The 19,040-nt window shown below is 38.4% G+C and overlaps 4 protein-coding genes across 6 annotated transcripts in view; 1 reads left to right on the top strand and 3 right to left on the bottom strand.

Moving 5' to 3' along the window:
• LOC105232084 (uncharacterized protein CG43867) overlaps window positions 1-3,051 on the bottom strand; it is a 327,570-nt gene extending 324,519 nt beyond the window's left edge. Inside the window, exons 1-2 of the mRNA XM_049456460.1 lie at window positions 2,742-3,051; window positions 2,482-2,665 (exon numbers count right to left, since the gene is read on the bottom strand). The gene's annotated coding sequence lies outside the window, so the exon portion shown is untranslated. The remainder of the gene's footprint in view (window positions 1-2,481; window positions 2,666-2,741) is intronic.
• Window positions 3,052-3,183: 132 nt separating this feature from the next.
• On the top strand, window positions 3,184-4,840 carry LOC105232083 (uncharacterized). Its single transcript, XM_011213683.4, has 2 exons — window positions 3,184-3,424; window positions 3,496-4,840. Exons 1-2 carry the CDS (start codon window positions 3,365-3,367, stop codon window positions 3,790-3,792), a joined length of 357 nt encoding a protein of 118 aa, XP_011211985.2. The 5' UTR covers window positions 3,184-3,364; the 3' UTR covers window positions 3,793-4,840.
• A 264-nt stretch (window positions 4,841-5,104) lies between these two features.
• LOC105231553 (leucine-zipper-like transcriptional regulator 1 homolog) lies at window positions 5,105-9,486 on the bottom strand. Its single transcript, XM_011213682.4, has 8 exons — window positions 8,431-9,486; window positions 8,066-8,374; window positions 7,884-7,998; window positions 7,660-7,823; window positions 6,773-7,603; window positions 6,533-6,708; window positions 6,295-6,473; window positions 5,105-6,232 (listed from the first exon to the last, which is right to left on the bottom strand). Exons 1-8 carry the CDS (start codon window positions 9,036-9,038, stop codon window positions 5,828-5,830), a joined length of 2,787 nt encoding a protein of 928 aa, XP_011211984.2. The 5' UTR covers window positions 9,039-9,486; the 3' UTR covers window positions 5,105-5,827.
• Window positions 9,487-9,783: 297 nt separating this feature from the next.
• LOC105232080 (open rectifier potassium channel protein 1) overlaps window positions 9,784-19,040 on the bottom strand; it is a 30,993-nt gene continuing 21,736 nt past the window's right edge. For all 3 annotated transcript variants that reach the window (XM_029552746.2, XM_011213681.4, XM_029552744.2), the window contains 5 exons: window positions 16,211-16,512; window positions 15,894-16,145; window positions 15,707-15,810; window positions 13,943-14,090; window positions 9,784-12,652 (listed from right to left, as the gene is read on the bottom strand). In XM_029552746.2, the coding sequence (XP_029408606.2) occupies window positions 10,475-12,652; window positions 13,943-14,090; window positions 15,707-15,810; window positions 15,894-16,145; window positions 16,211-16,288 (2,760 nt within the window). In that variant the 5' untranslated portion in view covers window positions 16,289-16,512 and the 3' untranslated portion in view covers window positions 9,784-10,474. The remainder of the gene's footprint in view (window positions 12,653-13,942; window positions 14,091-15,706; window positions 15,811-15,893; window positions 16,146-16,210; window positions 16,513-19,040) is intronic.

The following is a 19,040-nucleotide window of genomic DNA, read 5'->3' as shown; positions in this document are numbered from 1 at the left end:
GTCGCGCCGCGATGTCATGTAGTTTAACAGTGGCGAGGTGATTTCGCGGGAAGCTGGCGCTATAAAAGAAACGCAGGCACCGTGCCTGGCCAGTGCTTCGCTGACTGTCGCGCCGCGATGTCATGTAGTTTAACAGTCACATGGTGATTTCGCGGGAAGCTGGCTGCCAGTTGGCACTATAAAAGAAACGCAGGCACGCTGCCTGGGCAGTGCTTCGCTGACTGTCGCGCCGCGATGTCATGTAGTTTAACAGTCACATAGTGATTTCGCGAGAAGCTGGCTGCCAGTTGGCACTATAAAAGAAACGCAGGCACGGTGCCTGGCCAGTGCTTAGGTCACTGTCCCGCCGCGATGGCATGTAGTTTAGCAGTCACATGGTGATTTCGCGAGAAGCTAGCTGCCAGTTGGCGCTATAAAAGAAACGCTGGCACCGTGGCTGGCCAGTGCTTCGCTGACTGTCGCGCCGCGATGTCATGTAGTTTAGCAGTCACATGGTGATTTCGCGAGAAGCTGGCTGCCAGTTGGCGCTATAAAAGAAACGCAGGCACCGTGCCTGGCCAGTGCTTCGCTGACTGTCGCGCCGCGATGTCATGTAGTTTAACAGTCACATGGTGATTTCGCGAGAAGCTGGCTGCCAGTTGGCGCTATAAAAGAAACGCAGGCACCGTGCCTGGCCAGTGCTTCGCTGACTGTCGCGCCGCGATGTCATGTAGTTTAACAGTCACATGGTGATTTCGCGGGAAGCTGGCTACCAGTTGGCACTATAAAAGAAACGCAGGCACCGTGCCTGGCCAGTGCTTCACTGACTGTCGCGCCGCGATGTCATGTAGTTTAACAGTGGCGAGGTGATTTCGCGAGAAGCTAGCGCTATAAAAGAAACGCACGCACCGTGCCTGGCCAGTGCTTAGGTCACTGTCGCGCCGCGATGTCATGTAGTTTAACAGTCACATGGTGATTTCGCGGCAAGCTGGCTACCAGTTGGCACTATAAAAGAAACGCAGGCACCGTGCCTGGCAAGTGCTTCGCTGACTGTCGCGCCGCGATGTGATGTAATCTAACAGTCACATGGTGATTTCGCGGGAAGCTGGCTGTCAGTTGGCGTTATAATTGAAACGCAGGCACCGTGCCTGGCCAGTGCTTCGCTGACTGTCGCGCCGCGATGTCATGTAGTTTAACAGTCACATAGTGATTTCGCGAGAAGCTGGCTGCCAGTTGGCGCTATAAAAGAAACGCAGGCACCGTGACTGGCCAGTGCTTCGCTGACTGTCGCGCCGCGATGTCATGTAGTTTAACAGTCGCGAGGTGATTTCGCGGGAAGCTGGCTGCCAGTTGGCATTATAAAACAAACGCAGGCACCGCGCCTGGTCAGTACTTCACTGACTGTCCCGCCGCGATGGCATGTAGTTTAGCAGTCACATGGTGATTTCGCGAGAAGCTAGCTGCCAGTTGGCGCTATAAAAGAAACGCAAGCACAGTGCCTGGCCAGTGCTTCGCTGACTGTCGCGCCGCGATGTCATGTAGTTTAACAGTCACATGGTGATTTCGCGCGAAGCTGGCTGCCAGTTGGCGCTATAAAAGAAACGCAGGCACCGTTCCTGGCCAGTGCTTCGCTGACTGTCGCGCCGCGATGTCATGTAGTTTAACAGTCACATGGTGATTTCGCGGGAAGCTGGCTACCAGTTGGCACTATAAAAGAAACGCAGGCACCGTGCCTGGCAAGTGCTTCGCTGACTGTCGCGCCGCGATGTGATGTAATCTAACAGTCACATGGTGATTTCGCGGGAAGCTGGCGCTATAAAAGAAACGCAGGCACCGTGCCTGGCCAGTGCTTCACTGACTGTCGCGCCGCGATGTCATGTTTATTTAAAATAATGCGAAGCTGAATGGAAAACAAGTGTTATTAAACAGTTTGACGACATAATAACATGTCTAAACCCAACAGCAGCACTTTGCGAGGAATGTGCTTTATACATAGGAAGGGGTAGCTGCTATAACTAAACGTTACATGATTTATAATTTCGTGCATTCCAGAGTCCAACAATATCTTAACACTACAGGAATTCGTTTGGTGAATATTTCTTATGAGGAAGCAATTACACCTGCACATCACGAACCTAGCAATTACATACGTGTGGACTGTGTGAAGCTGATAAAGCAGTTAATGATATTTTAAATTTAAAATTTAGTACACACCTAGTAAATGTAATGGACGAAATTAATTTTAAAATAGCTTTTCACAAACGATTAAAATATATAAGAGTCAGTTGTAAATAATTTAACCCTTTTGGTATTGCTAAATTCTAAAATATTTATAGCAAACTGCTCTGGTGGAAACATCTACAGTAGCGGCTTAATTTACCCATCATTGCTGCCGGAAGCAATAATTTACAACATAAATTTTTTCAAACTACGTATATGTGCAAAGAAAAATTTTTATAATAATTACTGTATACAAAATGTCAATTGAAAAGTCCCACTCACCTTGTGTGTGCGCACCACTAAACTGGAAACGGCTGAAAGCTGCAGCGATTAGTTTGCAATATTATTGAAAACGGAAGACCGGCACCGGAACAAGTGGAACGTATAACGAAGCGATTCTATTACTAAGGCGCACGCATATGCAAAACCAACGATAAAATCACCCACCACAGTTTTTTCAAACTGTCTACAAGAAAACATGCAAAGAAAAATGTTTGTAATAATTACGATATGCGAAATGTTAATTGAAAAATCCCACTCACCTTGTGTTTGCATAAATTGGAAATGGCTGAAAGCTTTAGCGTTTAATTTACAATATCATTGCAAATGGAGGACCGACCGAGTTGAGTGTATAACCGACGCGATTCTATTACAAAAATGCACACACTTGCAAAACCGACGAAATGCAATTTTTAAAATGCACAGAAAACTAATTGCAGACTTTACACATTCAATATTATACACTACACACATAGAAAAACACTTAAATTACATTAATCAACACTTTAAACTATGAAAACTTTACTATAAAACACTTTTTTCACTAAAATAATTCACTTTATGAACACACGCAGCCGAACGCTTTAAAACCCGCAATTACACTAATAACATCCGCCAAAAATATGACAATTGTTGTTACTGTGCAGTGACACCTAGCGTAACAAGTCTAAACTTGCATTTGCCATGTAACAGTAGGTGGCAATAGCGCAGTTAACAGCTGATTATCTTGAGCAGCTGTAATTTGGTTCAAAATTTGCAAACGTACGGCACAAAATTTTTTGTTAATTTTATTAAGCGGATAAAACTTATTGTTCTGACTTCTTAATTCAAAAGAAGCGTCGTAGCAACAGTTCCTATAAGTTTGTGCAGGCAACAAATAGCAAAGATGTCTAAAGACAATAGCGGCATGTCGCACAACTCCAGTAATATGTCCCTAGAGGATTGGGTAAGCGGCCACAACCGTAGAAATGTTATTGATTTGTACCTGGTACATTGTTTTTTTATACTTCTTCACAGACCGATCACATTAACACGCGTCTGGATGTAATCTATAAAGACCTTTGCGACTTTGAACAAAGCGTTACTGCACAAAACGAATCTAACGATGCGGGTGAAGTAAAACTGATGGAGCTGCTTGAGGCAGTTAATGAGATACAGCGCACCGCCCGCAGCATACGCCCTATAACGGGCACATTGAAAGACAAACAGGCGCATATGCGTGAACAAATGGAGATGTTGCAACGGTCAGTAGAGCTGATGGAATTGGAGAATAGAACGCGTGCAGTGGACATTATGGAAGAGCCGATGGAGTGACGGCGGTGTTGCTATAAACAACAGTTACATTAGCATATGCGAGCGATCATCTACATCAACATAAATACATACATACATACATACAGTGCCGCAGCATTTAATTAGCCTCCAATTTTCAATACTTTCGTAAGCATTTAAGTATTATTAACTTAACTTTGAAATAGTTCTAAGTATGCATGTATTTTAGTGGAATAAGTATAAAAGATGGCGCACAGCTGAAATTAATAGTTTAAAGGTTTGGATATTAATTTGATGTTATTTGTTAGCGTAAATGAGTAAATTGTTTTCTGACTGGGGGAGCTTAGTTCGTGCTTTTAACTTTCAATTTAAATTAATTTCCGAATTTATATGTTTATTGTTATAATTTATTTATTTTTTTGGAATTTTGAAAAATTAAATTGTTTTGTAAAAAATTAATTTTTTTTTGTAATTTTCCAAATTTTTTTTTTTGTACTTTTGCAAAATTCAATTTTTTAGTTTTTTTATGTCAATAATTTATTTTATATAGTCAACATCAATTATGCTCAATTATCATTTTTAATTAATGGCAATTTAACTATGAATAAAGTTATTTTTCAATTTTATAAATTTTTAAATATATTTTTATTGAATTTCATTATTTTGCTAGTGCTACATAAATACGCAGCAACAATTTTGCTTGCTTTGCCATACAATAACTGTTACTTAACAAGATTGTTGCTTTGCAGCAGACATTTTGCATATTGTTTTATAAATAAACATACACTTATAAGTACATACATATATATTTCGTTAATTATTTTATATAAATATATAATAAAATTCGTATATTCATTAATAAATATTGGAGAATTTTGCCAAATTTAACTTCCAAAAATGAGGAACAACAGTGGAGAGAAATAATTTTGCATATGCATTGATAAAAAAATAAATAGTTATATTAATTAACTTAATAAAAAAATAAATATAAATATAAAAAAATTATAAAAAAAAATATGAAACGAAATTAAAAAAAATAAACAAACATATAAAAAGTATTAAAAACAAAAAGTTAAAATATGTAACAATATATGTACATACATATGTACATATGTATGTACGTATGTACGAATGTCTGTATACAAAAATTACAAAAAATAATAATAAAAATTAAATATACATACATACATATGAAAAATGTTAAAAAGAATTTAAAAAACTAAAAATTTAAGTAAAAAAAAAATAAATATAATTAAATACCTAAAAAATTAAAAAAAATATAAAAAATAATAATTATAAAATAAATAAATATAAAACACCAAAATTAAAAAATTTATATAAACAATTTAAAAATACAAAAAGGAAATAAATAATACACGAAATATACATTTTTCGAAGGTAAAACATATAAATAATTAAAAAGAAGATAAAAATAGTATAATAATATTGCTACAACTGCTTAGATTTAAAACTAGAGTTTTCAAAAAATTTCGCGGTTTAACTTTAAAAATTTTTATATCACATTATGGAACATTATTTTAAGATAAACATATTTAGATATCTTAAAAATGCAAATGTTTTTAAACATTTATTTTTTTTAACTATAAGTGCATAAACGTATATGCATACAGTGAGCGGGAGGGGGCGTAAATAATGATGAATACTATTTTTAGAAGCAATTTGGCCACCGATTTCGTTTCTTAGATTTTCGTTTGCTTTTTTGCATAACTATCGCCTGCATTTACACCAAATAGCGGCGCTAATGTGCAATAAGTGCAAAACGTTGCATAAAATTTATAAAAAAAAAAATTATACATTTACGGCTTTACTTGCTAGTGTGTGCTAGTTTCGTATTTGTCGTTGTTGTTAGTACATTTTTGTCGTTGGCCAACAACGCGCATCACTCCTGCTCGCATTCGCACTCGCACTCACATTCACACGCGCACTCACAGTCATCACACACAGCACTAGCACTACCATTTGCGCCGTCCAGCCCCTCCGCCATACCGCCACGTACACCGACTATTTGCAGCCAAGCCAAAAGCAGCTGCAATGCCGGCCATAGCAGTACCAAATTTCAGATATCAGTATTGAGACTGATGCGTGTCAGAAACTCGCCTTGCGAATCGGCTACCGCGCGTATAATCTCCAGTAGCAGTTCACGTGACAGTGCGCCGATCTTCGGCAAACGCGCCACTTTCGTAAAATCCTTCACTATCAAACGCAAGGCGTAATCTTTGATATCGTAAATTTTCGTTATGTCCGAGGCTTCCAGTGTCTGCAGGACATTCTCATACGTTATATTATGCTCGAGCGAATATTTACAGAAGGCGGCTAAGCGATTGTTGGACAAGCCGTAAAAGCAGGGCGCTTGAAACAGATACAAAGCATCTTGTGGTGGCATTTTCGTTTCGCCATAGTAAATGTAGCGCAGCAGCGACTGGAAAGCTTCTTGTGAGGGTGAAATTTCACCGATTTGTATCTAGTGGACAAAAAGAAGGTAGCGAGTGGTGGAGAGTTAACTGTAAAACAGCGTATACTTACATTCACTGTATTATCGGGTGGCATAAATGAACGAAACATGCCTTGGAAGTAGGTGCAGCGTGCGGAGAGTATGGACTTGTGCGCGGGTATGGCTTGGCCATCGAGTATGAGATTTATATCGCAAAATTCTTTACCGGCGGACTCCAGAAAGACCGCCATGTCGCTCTCCAGTGTGGTGCCTAAGCAGGCAGATTAAAATTTAAGATATTTTTATACTCAAATTAAAAAATGATATTACCTTCACTCTTTTCGAAATTATTTTCCATAACAATTTTACCCGGATTTAGGCGCCTGCGCACAATTTCCACGATCAGCGCTTTGTCTAGATCACCGAATTCGCTCGACAGCACGACGTCTGCGTAATTTTCATCCTTTATTATGAATTGCATGCAGTGATCCTTGATGATTTGTATTCTATAACGCATAATTTGAGGTTATGTGTAAGTCAAAATAAAAAATATAATATAACTAAACCCACTTGTTCTTATCCGCATTGTACAACGCCTCCAGCACATTCTGCTTGTTGATTTTGAAATCCAAATACTGTATGCAACCCTGCGCCAAGCGCGGCATTAGAAATCTACCCGCCAACTGGTATATATCGGTTATCAAAATTATTATATTTTTGCTATACGACTCCTTCAGATCGATTCTATCCGTATATATGTAGTTCAGGATGATTTCGAATGCCTCCGGTGACGCTTGCGCCAAACGCACCTCCAGCATGGGTGCGCGATCTGCCCCGCCGCTACCCACCAAAGCGCTACGTATATCCATCGCTGGTCCGAACACCTTTTCCATCTGCTGTTGACGCGCTTCGCGCGCCGCTAAGATTTTCGTGCGCAAATGTTTCGAACGCGCCGCCACAAAAGCGATATGCGCTAAAATTTTGATCTCCTCAGCACCAACTATAAATTGTATATCGCAGAATTGTTTATCGTGAAAGAATTTGCCGTAATCGTCGCGTAGAGTACACTTGGGATAGCTGGAGAATTGAAAGCGATATGTATCGCCGCGACGTACGCTATTATCAACAGTGCCGCCGAAAATGTACATAGCATCGCCGATAACAGCGCTTGCATGGAATACACGACCCGAAGGCACATCCGAGTTCGGTTCGGGCGTTATGACCGACCACACTTGCGAGTCCAAGTCGTAACAGTGCAGATCGTTGGGTAAGGTGGAGTCCGCCGAGCCACCGAAAACGTATAAAAAGCGATCGTGATGCACCATAGTGTGCCCGTAACGGCGTGATGGTGGTGCTGAAGCGGCGCCACGTAGCACTGATTCGTTGGAGATACGACGCCAACTGGGGGAGAGGTATTGTGAATAAATTTACAGTTATTTACATAAAAATTTACATACGTTTTGGTTTTAAAGTGGAATTCGAAGAGCGAGTTGGTGATCTGTAGACCACTTTGGCCGGAGAAGACATACATGCAGTCGCGCGCAACGGCGACAGGAAAATTACAGCAAGTTGGCGGACGTTCACCCTTTTGCTCCACCTCTTCCCATTGGTGGTTTTCGCCCTGCATAAAAAAATATAATTATTTATTAATACTTGTATTTAAATTAATAATAAAACTCACCAATAAATTGAGCGTCCACATGTCATTCAGACGCGCATTACCGTCATAACCGGCATATATCCACATCTTATTATCGTAGACAGCAGCGCCATGCGCAGAGCGTGGTACTGGCACACTAAAATCATGCAAAACAATAAAAAATATATCACACTACATTTTTTGCTTTTGTTTTTGGTACGCACCGTCCTGTAAATTTCCACTCCACCCACATGGCCGTCTGAAACTTATACTCGAACAAATCATTTTTATTCGTTAAATTCGAGTTCGAATGTATATCGCCGGTGTAGCCGCCAAAGATGAACATCGAACTGCCGTAGACCACGGCGGAGTGGTGATAGCGCGGCGCCGGCGCCACGCCGGTAGCACAAGCACGTCCCCACGATTTGTCTTTCACACCAAAACGTATCAAGTCGTTCAGCATCGTTTTGCCATTGTCACCGCCGAACACAAACATTGCATCCTTATACGCCACAACGGTGTGTTTGCTGCGCCTGCAATAACAAAGCAATTAGTAAAAACAAACAATAAAAACTGAGTTAACACTCACTTGGCGCCCACAAACTCGGCGCACTCGAGCATTTTCGACCACTGATGTGTGGCTGTGTAGGAACTAAAGTCTACATTCAATGCGTTCAAGCTATAACTGCCCGGTGATATTGACTTGCAGCTACCGACATCGTACATGCAGACTGCGCCACTACTGCGACAACTGCTGCCGCTACTGCCACGCATTGAACTCGAATTGGAATGCGACATTTTGCTGCGCGATGAAAAACTTTTGCGACTCTTACGACTGCCCGTGTTGCTATGACACTTTTCCAGACCCGCCAGGCAGACGTTGCAGTAACCACTGGAGGAGAGACTGCAGACAAAGCCGCTATTAGCGCCACCTACACTGCCAGCACAAGTCGTTTGATTGCAATTGCCACTCGTGCCAATGACACTGCCACATACAGCGCTCAAGCTGCTTGAAATAGAACTCGATGCTAGACTGACGCTACCCCCACCACCACCGCCTCCGCCGCCGCCACCTGCAACACCACCACTACCTCCGCCACTGCTGCCGCTACCGCTACCGCTGGCGTTGCCACCGCTGCCACCGCCTGCGTCTTCGGTTGAATCTGTAGACTCTGAGCCGAGCAAAGCCTTCAGCATTAACGAGTTACAGGCGTAGAATCGCTTTCGTTGGCTTATTTTGATAGCTTTTTACGCACTTGTACAGAGTGAAAAAGTGTCAAGCGTGTAAATTAAAAACGCAGTTATACTATATTATTGCAATTAAACTAATAGTTAACGCCCACGCAATTTGCAAGCAAGCACGCACACACAAAGCCACACACGCTTTACTGGAGCAGGCAAACCACAAAACCAATGTCGTTAAGTCCAGCACTTCGCACTGCCCCACACAAAACTTGCACTGTTAGCAAAACCACCAGCTAGTATTTATATTTATGCATTTTTAAACAATTTTTCACTAAAATAATGTTTTTTCTCTGCAATTTTCCAATTGCTTTGTCTGTATACCAAAATGTATAAGTACAATGAACACCCGCATTGACGTCGCCAACAAGAAATTAGCACAAAATTTATGAATGAATTGACAGTTTGTACTGTGCCAAACAACAGCTGAGCGACAGAGCTACCGTGTTTTAAACAAATAAATGATTCTTTGACAGTAAGATTTAGAGGAATTTTAAGTGGCAGTGCTTCCAAGTGCACGCAGTGTTAGCCATTTCCGTATTCGTTTATTAAACATTCGTTTTCCAAATTCAAATAAAAGGAAATATAAAATGAAAATTAAAATAAAATAAAATTAAAAAATTAAAAAAACTTAAATTATTTCGTCACATAAATATATTATAAAAAAAATTATAAAGAATAAAAAAAAAAAACAATAAAATATTTTTGTCATTTTATAGCATCTTTATTTGGTAACATTTTTTGTTCATATGCGCTCTATACATACATACACACAATATTTATTAAAAAACTCCCTACTTATAGGAGGAAGGTTGAAAACGTGTACATTCGTTCGCATTTGATGTGTTCATAGAATAAGTATGTACGCACCATTATGTTGGTGTGTAAATAAATGAATAAACAATAAATAATATGATTTTTATGAAACAATTTTTAGTTTGTGTGTGTAATAATTAATTGTCAATTATCGAAACTAATAGCTACTTTCTCGGCTAATACTAAACTTATCACAATAATTTGTTTTTGGCAATTTTGGGGATTGACACTTAGGCGGTTGTTGTGTCTGGGATTATAGGACAGCTGTGTTAAATTTAATTTTTTACCACTAAAACTAAAGGTTCAATGATCTATATTTTCACTTTTATAGCGATTGAGGAATGTTTGAAAATATCATTGTCTTTATGCATAATTTACGATTGTAACAAATAATACTAATAGTGTCAGTTATTTCAAATAAACTGTGGCAAACTTATGGCATACCGTTATTGCGCTTATGTCTTTGCTTTAGCTGTCAGTACACAACCCATGAGTGGTGTTATTATTAACATTAAACTATTTTTAGGCACTTTGAAAATACTTAAATAAACTTGAATTTTTGCTACTGCCGACCTCTACACATCATCCGGCTTTTGTGTACGCTCCAGCGGGAATCCCTCCTGCATACTGCTCTTTCTTTGCGCTTGTGCGATCTGCACGATTCGCGAGAGTGGCGAATGTGTGCTGCCAGTTGTAGGCGGACGTGTGGCTGCGCCAACAGCCGGTGTAGCAATGGAAGTTGAGGGTAGCAAGCGAGTAGTACTCGTCACGGTGCCACCGCTGCCCGTCGGGCTGGTCGGACTGGGATCACTTGAACTGCTCGCCGACGAAGTAGATGTTGAAATGTTGAGCTCGCGCGCTAGGGGCGATGGACGTAACGAGAGACGACGCTGCAAGACGCTTTGCGTAGATGCTGATGGTAATGTTGGCGCTGCTGGTACTATATTTTGTGAAGCTAATGCGATATTCATATTTGCACCCGGTGGTGGCGCCTTACCCGGCGGTATTTGTAGCGCTGTAGGTCGCACACTGAAGCGACGTTTGAATTTGTTACTAGGCGTAGTAGTACTGTTAGTTGTTGACGACACATTCGTATCACGTTCACTATAACTTGGAGGCGGTTCGGGTATTTGTTGCACTGCTGATGACTTGCGGCGGCGCGTCAGCATGCTAGTTGGACCCGACGCCGCAAGCGTTGTTGTTGAGCCTGTGGGCGCATTGAACGAGGTGGGCAAGGCGCCAACGACTGTGGAGCGTCGTGCATATAAACGATTGGCAGCGGCGTTATTCATAGCGCGTTTATTGTCATTACTGAAGAGTGAGAATAATGGTGGCACGTCTGGTAAGTCCATGCCAGCATTACCCATTTTACGTTGTTTATTACTGCCACCAAAGATGCCACCCATATCGCTATGGGTTATTACTGGCGGGCTGTCGGCGGCTTCCTCCATTACAGTTTGCGTATGCATCACCTCTAAAGCGCGTATCAAGTCAGCAATTGTTGTATTTTCCAACACCTCGCGTTCCTCCTCTGAGGCAACCGAGAAGAGACTAGGACGACGATCAGCTGCACCACGACCGCCAGTGGGGAAAAGACTGCCACGACGAGACGGCGTGCCTGTGTTTGGCTGCATACCAGACGTAAAAAGACTGCCACGTCGTTGTGTAAGTCCAGCCGCATTTGAAGTGGGAAACAGACTTCCACGCCTGACGCCTGCGGCGGGTTTCTGCGTAAATATGGATTCGCGTCTTTTGCGTGGACCACCACCAACAGCAGCATTACTGCCACGACGTGCACCAGCTGCCAAACCATTAAGCCCACCCGATGGCTGTTTCGACGTCAAACTGCCGTCCGAAGGATAACTGCTAGGTGCGCCAGGTAAACCTGAAGGTTTGCCATTGCCATAGTAAGGCGCATTCGCATCAGCTGCTACTGTGCTGTAATAGTCAAGCGGTGGTGCGCGACGCGCCGACTCTGGCACACTCATAATCGAAAAGCGGCGTGCGCCATTTGGCATCGAAACATCCGTACCAGCCTCAGCGGCAGTTATGCGCTCTTGAGAAGGACGCTTCTTCGACGGGAACAGTTTACGCAAACCATCGGGCATTGAGAACTTCTTCACACGCGGCTTTGGTGGCTCATCCTCCTCCATATTCACAACATATTCGCGTGGCGGTAAACCGAAACTTGAACGATATAAATCACGACTATCACCCTCCTTGTAACGATTGTTGATCGCCTCCTGTATGCGCTCATTATCACCGCTCCATGTCCATTCCGTTGGCAATGCAGTGGGACGACGTTGGCGCCATGGTGGCTCGAAGTTGTAATCGGAGTTGGCGCGTCCACGCGGCTTAGGTGCCTCATGAATACTCGGATACGACCACTCACTAGCCAATATTTGCGAATCAGACAGTCCATGATAACCACCATACATGCTGAATTCATCCTCCTCGGGGGGTGGCACGCGGACAGCGCCCAACGCACCAACCACTTTGGCCAACAGTTCGGTAGTTTGCAGAAAAGCATCTGCGTCCTGGAAGGATTTCTGTTTATCCAGTTTATCAAGGGCAGTATCGGAAGAAGCGTGTATGGGCGCGAGAGCACCACGCGCTTCGATGACGTCATATGTTTCAGAGAATGCGCGCTTGCGCGGGAATTCAGGTGGCGCATCCTCGCGATACATGGTGAGCTCGGGTGCAGAGTTCGAACGGTGCAGCTGCAGTGTTGGATCCGGCTCGGTATAGACCGGCTGGTTGAACGGAAAGAAAATAAAATAAATAAATTGTATGAAAACGAAAGAAATGTTATAAAAAGTAATATTACTAAATCATTTATTTAGGTAATTTTTGCGTTATCTGCACATAAAAAAACATAAAAATTTTCAAGTTTTTTTTACATTCTATTTTTTTTTTTAATTGTTCTGCTTTTAATTATGTTTGTTATTAATTTCAAATACATACTTACAGCAAATTTCTTGCGTCCAATATTATAGATAACTTTAGTAAAATAACTATAAAGAATTAAAAAAAAATAAAACTTTTCTTAAATTACTTTGTTTGCTGTTGACCATGTTTAACCCGCTTAGTAATTGTGGTACACACAGATAACACTTTTAAAAGTTGCAGAAACAACAAAATTGTTCAATTATTTTGAGGTTAAAATTTTAAACCCGTTATTAATTATGTGTTATTTGTTAAAGTGATGCCAATTCACTTTTTTATATATTCTACTTGAAGGGATTAGATTTATTTCATGTGCAAATAACCCAAGAATATTGCATAGAAAAAATTACAAAGTTATTAGAGTAGAATAATGAAAAATAAATAAATAAGTACTAAACATCGACGTTACTATTTACGTATAAATTTCCAGTTCTTTTCAACAATCTTACCAGCTTATCATTATTTAAAACATCTGGCGGCATTTTAGTAAAAAAAAATAAATGAATTACATTTTACTTTCAATTATTATTTTTTAAGGAAATATTTTCAATAATATTAATATTATATTAATATATTGTGTAAATAACTAGTTATCGATATTGCTAAATAGTCGTAATAAAGTTTGATAGTGTGAACATCTGGCTATGTATCATAAACAAAACAGTAACAGAAAAATACACAGGATTTTAAAATTATGCATTCAATGAACAGTGTTGAGCATTATTTTATACAAAATTTAGAAACTTATGCGGCGACTTTCCAAAATGAAGTGTTAAAAATAAGTTTGAGCAGTAATTTAAATCAATTTTTCTAACGACTGCCACTAATTATGTTTGTTAACCATGAAAAATGAACTGCGAACAATTGAAAGAGCGACTGCTAATCGCTCATATCAAGATTTAAGCCAATAGATATTGAAAAATGTAATTTGTAGACACGCCAAAGTTCTATTAAGTATTTGCTTTAGCATTTTAAAATTAGTTGCGTTATACTTTTATCGTCTAAATAGATTAATTTGTTTATATCCCAGTTAAAGTATTATACTAGCATACATAAAAAATAAATTTTCTTTGTTAAATTCAAAGAATTTTCGTTACCTTCACTCGCAGTATATACAGCTCATTCAAAATCCTTCGTAAATGTCCGACATCTTTTGTAACACCGCTCCATATGCGATTTTGTGTTGTTTTTATATTCGTAGATAGTTGCTGTTCTAAACGTCTTAGTTTCTTACTTTGTAAACCACTGTAAACGATTTTGAAAATGAATGTAGGGTGCAAATTTGTTCAAAGATTATAATAAAAAAAATTAAAAATGTTTTATGTGAAATTAGTTATTTGAAACCAGTATGAAACTTTTAATGTGTTAACGATGAGAATATAAATATTAGTTATATACATTTCATTCATAAAAACATGCAATTTTGGGTGATAATTATACAAAATTACATGAATGAAAACTAATTATTTATTTAAAAACACCCAACATATTTGTTAAAAAACCCCAATAAATAGTAAAATAATTTTTCGATAAAATTAAATATGTTAGTTTTAATAAACAGTAATCAAAGTGAAATTACCAAACCCCTTTTATAAAATATATACATATATATATATGTACTTTCATAGAAGCTCAGATAATATGAATATTATATGATGTATTGAGATGGCTAAGACTTCCAGTCTTGGAGCTACATAAGAAACTGTGCTTGCTGGCTGCGGGCGGTCTCAAATAGCATCATATGACGAGCAACTAAAAGCTGTGATCTTTATCATATAATCGGTATAAAGTGATCAGAAGAACGGAAGTGATTGTTATGGCAGCAGCCTCTCTGCTAGGCCTATATAAGGCAGGCCGAAATAGCGTCATTTGATGTGTTACTTAACGTTGCGACGTGACAACACATGATCGCTAGTAATTGGAGTGGAGGCAGTCTCTGGCTGGTAGCTGCTGCAGGCAGTCTCATATGACATCATATGATGTAAAAACATGAGACGTGACGTGATATCATATAGTGAGTAATGATTCATATAATGTGTCACCGTATGATGTGACGTGTATCACATGATGTGTTGCGATTACTACGGCAGCAGTTTTTAGGCCTCAGTCTATATGAAACTGTGATAGCTGCCTGCAGGCAGTTTGAAATGACGCCATACGAGGTGATATCTTGCGATGTAAGGTGATTGTGTTATAACATCGAGGGCCTAATCGGCTATATAAGAAACCACTCGCTTCAAACAGTGCACAGTCGTGTAATATGGTGTGACGTGATGTGAATTGATAATATGTGAAAAGTGCTAAGACACTGAATAACTTAGAGAGTATACAATTTAAGAAACCATAGACCTTTTTCATAAAAAAAAAAGCTAAAGGAGCCTGCCAAGAGGTATGAATTTTTACTTTTATATTTAACTACTTTTTTAATTAATCTGTCACCTTTTATAGTTGCCATGAAATTTGTCAAAAAAGCATATAACCTTAGGGAGCATTAAATAGTGTTAGCTGAAGCTTTGCGGCTTTTGAAAATATGTATAAATAAGCGCGTTAATAAAAATATATTATAAACTACCACCAAATTTTACAATATTTTCCGCTAAATTTAATAAAATTGTTGGAAATTATAATTTGAAAATTTAATATTTAAATAAATACTTTAGTTACGGAAAAATATAAAACTTTAAAAGCATGCATACATAAATTTATAATAAAAATGTTAGCAAAAACAAAAAGTAAAGCATTAATAAGACGTTTTTTGCAAATTCGATTAGGTTGACAATAACACGAAGCACACACACAGATCCCCACACAAATATTTATTTTTAAACATAAAAATATAAATAAAAATATTAAATAATTACCGTGTTATGAAGCCCATAATCATGACTAAGTAACCCAAAGCGAATATGAACCACATTATGACGAATATCTCATAAACTACAAACCAGGCACCGAACTCGCGTGGCTGAAACGGAAAGAGAAAATTGTAAACGTTTCAACGTTTTATTAAAATTAAGTTTTTTTTTATAAAAAAATCACTAAGCTCACCTGATCTGGTCCAAAAGTGGGCACAAAGTCGCCGAAACCAATAGTTGTTGTGGTCACATAAGCGAAATAAATCGAAATGGAGTAAGACCATTTCTCGAAATATGTAAACACAAGCGCCGGTAACAGTATAAAAATACCGATACCCGGTATCAAGGCGATCAGTATGGCGGTGAGTAGACCCAATTGTGGTGGCACATAATGTTTATCGCGTGACAATTTGAACTTTTTATAACGGCGATAAATTAATTCGAACTGCAAATATACAAATAAATACAAATTTAAATTATATTTTTACAAAAGTATTTCTATTAATTTACCGTTTTGCCAAAATAGTCACCTAAGCCCGCAAAAAGTATACCATTAACCGGTATGCCGATGATCGAGTAAAATATCATAATCAACCGTCCCGCTAAAGTGGTGGGATATATATTGCCATAACCGACGGTTGAGCAGACAGTGAAGGCGAAGAAAAACGAATGATAAAATGTCCATGTATAAGGTGGCTCAAATTCATCCGCTGTATAGTTCGTCACTTTTTTGTCACAATAATCGGAAATATTTTCAAGTATCTCTGTGATGGTGCTCTCGTTCTTGCCGGACAATTCGCTAACGAGGTATTCTGCAAATAATATTTAAAAATATTAAAAAATAAAATGTTTTAAAATATGTTGCGATTTCAGATTTATGGCAAAAAAAAAATCTTTAACATTTTTCTATTTTTCAAAAAACAGCAGTTATATTTTCAAATATATTATGTAAGTTCGGACTTATTCAGAAAACGGAAAATACTATTTAATACTTTTTATTTTAAAATGACAGTAAAAGTTTGAAATTTGAAATCCATTAGCAATTTCGGACTAACTCCGAAAATTGTGAAGGCTATTGTGAAACTTTCTCTTCTATTATAATGGCAAAAAATTCAATTTACTAATCTATTATGCCAATTTGCACTAACTCCGAAAACTCAAAAAGCTGTTTTAATAATTTTTATTCAATTGCCACAAAAAAGACTTCAATTATATAATCCTTTTGACAATTTCGGACTCGCTACGAAAACTGAAAAAACTACTTTAATACTTTTTCTTCTTTTACAACACTAAGTACTTCAGTTGTAAAAACCAGTAGGCATCTTCGGACGCAGTCAGAAAATATCTTCTTTCAACAGCAAAATCTTCAATTGTGGAATCTTTTCGGTAATTTTGAACTCACTTCGGTAATTTTGAACTATTTTCAAACTTCTCTTATTAGAATATCAAAAACTTCAATTCTATAATATATTAGGGAGTTTCGAACTTAGTCCGAAAATTCAAAAAAAAATATTTGGACACTTTTGCTCCATTATAACAATAAAAAAATACTTTAATTTGCGAATCTATTAAATTCGGAGTTACTCCGAAAATAAAAAAGAGTCGAAATATATAAAAGGCTGCAATTCTGACCAAAAAACAAATTCGGAATTACTCCGAAAACAAAAGAGTTTTCATTATAGTGTACAGTGCGCTGGAATGAACCATATCACTTTCCGAAAATGTCTCAAAGGACTTAATTACGCACGTTTCGGCATGTTATTGTTCGATTTTTACAATAAACTCTATTCCAACCTTACTTAAGTAATGTCAAATACGTCACAAATGAAATAATCAAATTCATTAAATTATTTTTGATTTCGAACTAAATAATTTCATGTAAATTTGGTTCTGATTGTATTATTCTTCTTCTGGTACATTGTATGGCAGAAAATTGACTTTAAAAAGCCACCATTAATAATTTTCCACTTCTTTAGTGTGTTCTCGCTCAACTTTCGACAAAAGCCGAGCGTCAATTCTTAGTTAGAGAACGTGAATGCACTGCAGCCTCTCATAAATATACTTATAGACATCATAGATGCAAACATACTGGCAACAGCCATGTAAACATGCACAGCTTGAGATTTACAACAATTTAAAGCAATAATCATAATAACGCAAGTGACTTAGTAGTGCAATATACTTGCACCTAATCGGCGTCTGGATGATTGCTTATTGTCGCTCAGTTGCTTTATTTGTGCTACAAATTGCATTTGGCAGCCACTTGACAACCACTGACATTCGAACAGCTGTTCGCCATAGTCAAAATACAACACTTTGATTTGTTGTCGCTTTGTCCAGGCTGTTTGTTTGCATAAGTTAAGCGTTTTGCTTAAATTAGTAGCAATTTTCAGTTATTAACATTATATTTTCTTGTAATCTACTTTTTCTTTGCTTTGTAGGAATTGCCAGGAATTGTGTGTAAATTAAGAAAATTGTAGGCGTTTATGACTGTATAAATGATTTGAAAATTGCAATATTTCTTTTCTTTGGAGCATTTACATACACAAGCGGAAGCAGAAAAACATGTCACAAAGGTAATGGGGCGTATTTAATTAGGAAATTGTCCTAACCGTTATGACCTCTGAGAAGCGCTATTCAACAGCGTTGCATGTGTTTATTAATCAAAAAATGTGCCTCAAAATATTAATTGCTTGCATTAATACTTTGACATTGGAAACCCCGCATAAATTTCTCGGGCGACACTAATAAACAAGTGAAGCCAAAGTTTGGCAAAGGTTATGTATATGAGTATTGTAAAGTTGGAGTATTTCTGATCTTCAGGGCTAATTTTCACCAAGCTAAGTTAGAAAAGGCAGTCAGATAAATAATTTTAAGACATGCAACTGGCACTCTAAGGTCTAATAGTTCTGAGGTCTTATAGCCAGCAAAAGCTACAATCAGTTATGTAGGAATGAATTCCTTCAGCTGAGCTTTACAAGTTCGTAGACATGCTTAATGTCGGGTTGTACTCAGTTTATGTATTGTATGGATCGTTCTCATGTTTTTTGGCAGTTTCAACGAGAAAACCTTGCTTAGATATGACTTCCTGAGATAAAGATGGTATAGCGAAACAGCAAGGTCCGATCAAAAGAAAAAGATCTTTTTATACTCTATTGAGCTATAAGAAATGCAGCTTTGAAGGGTTTCATAGCTTCGGTGCAGTCGAAGCTAACGTTTTTCTTGTCACTTATTTGCTTGCAAACATATTTACATCAATTTGTATCTATACAGTACTCAGTAGTACGCTGTTTATTTGCCAGCGAAGCATTTTATTTTGACTGCATTCGCGAATTGTAAC

This window comes from Bactrocera dorsalis, chromosome 4 (genome assembly GCF_023373825.1).
Source record: "Bactrocera dorsalis isolate Fly_Bdor chromosome 4, ASM2337382v1, whole genome shotgun sequence".
NCBI lineage: Eukaryota > Metazoa > Arthropoda > Insecta > Diptera > Tephritidae > Bactrocera > Bactrocera dorsalis.
The sequence above is the reverse complement of the archived record's forward strand: the minus strand, read 5'-3'. Positions and strand labels throughout refer to the sequence as shown.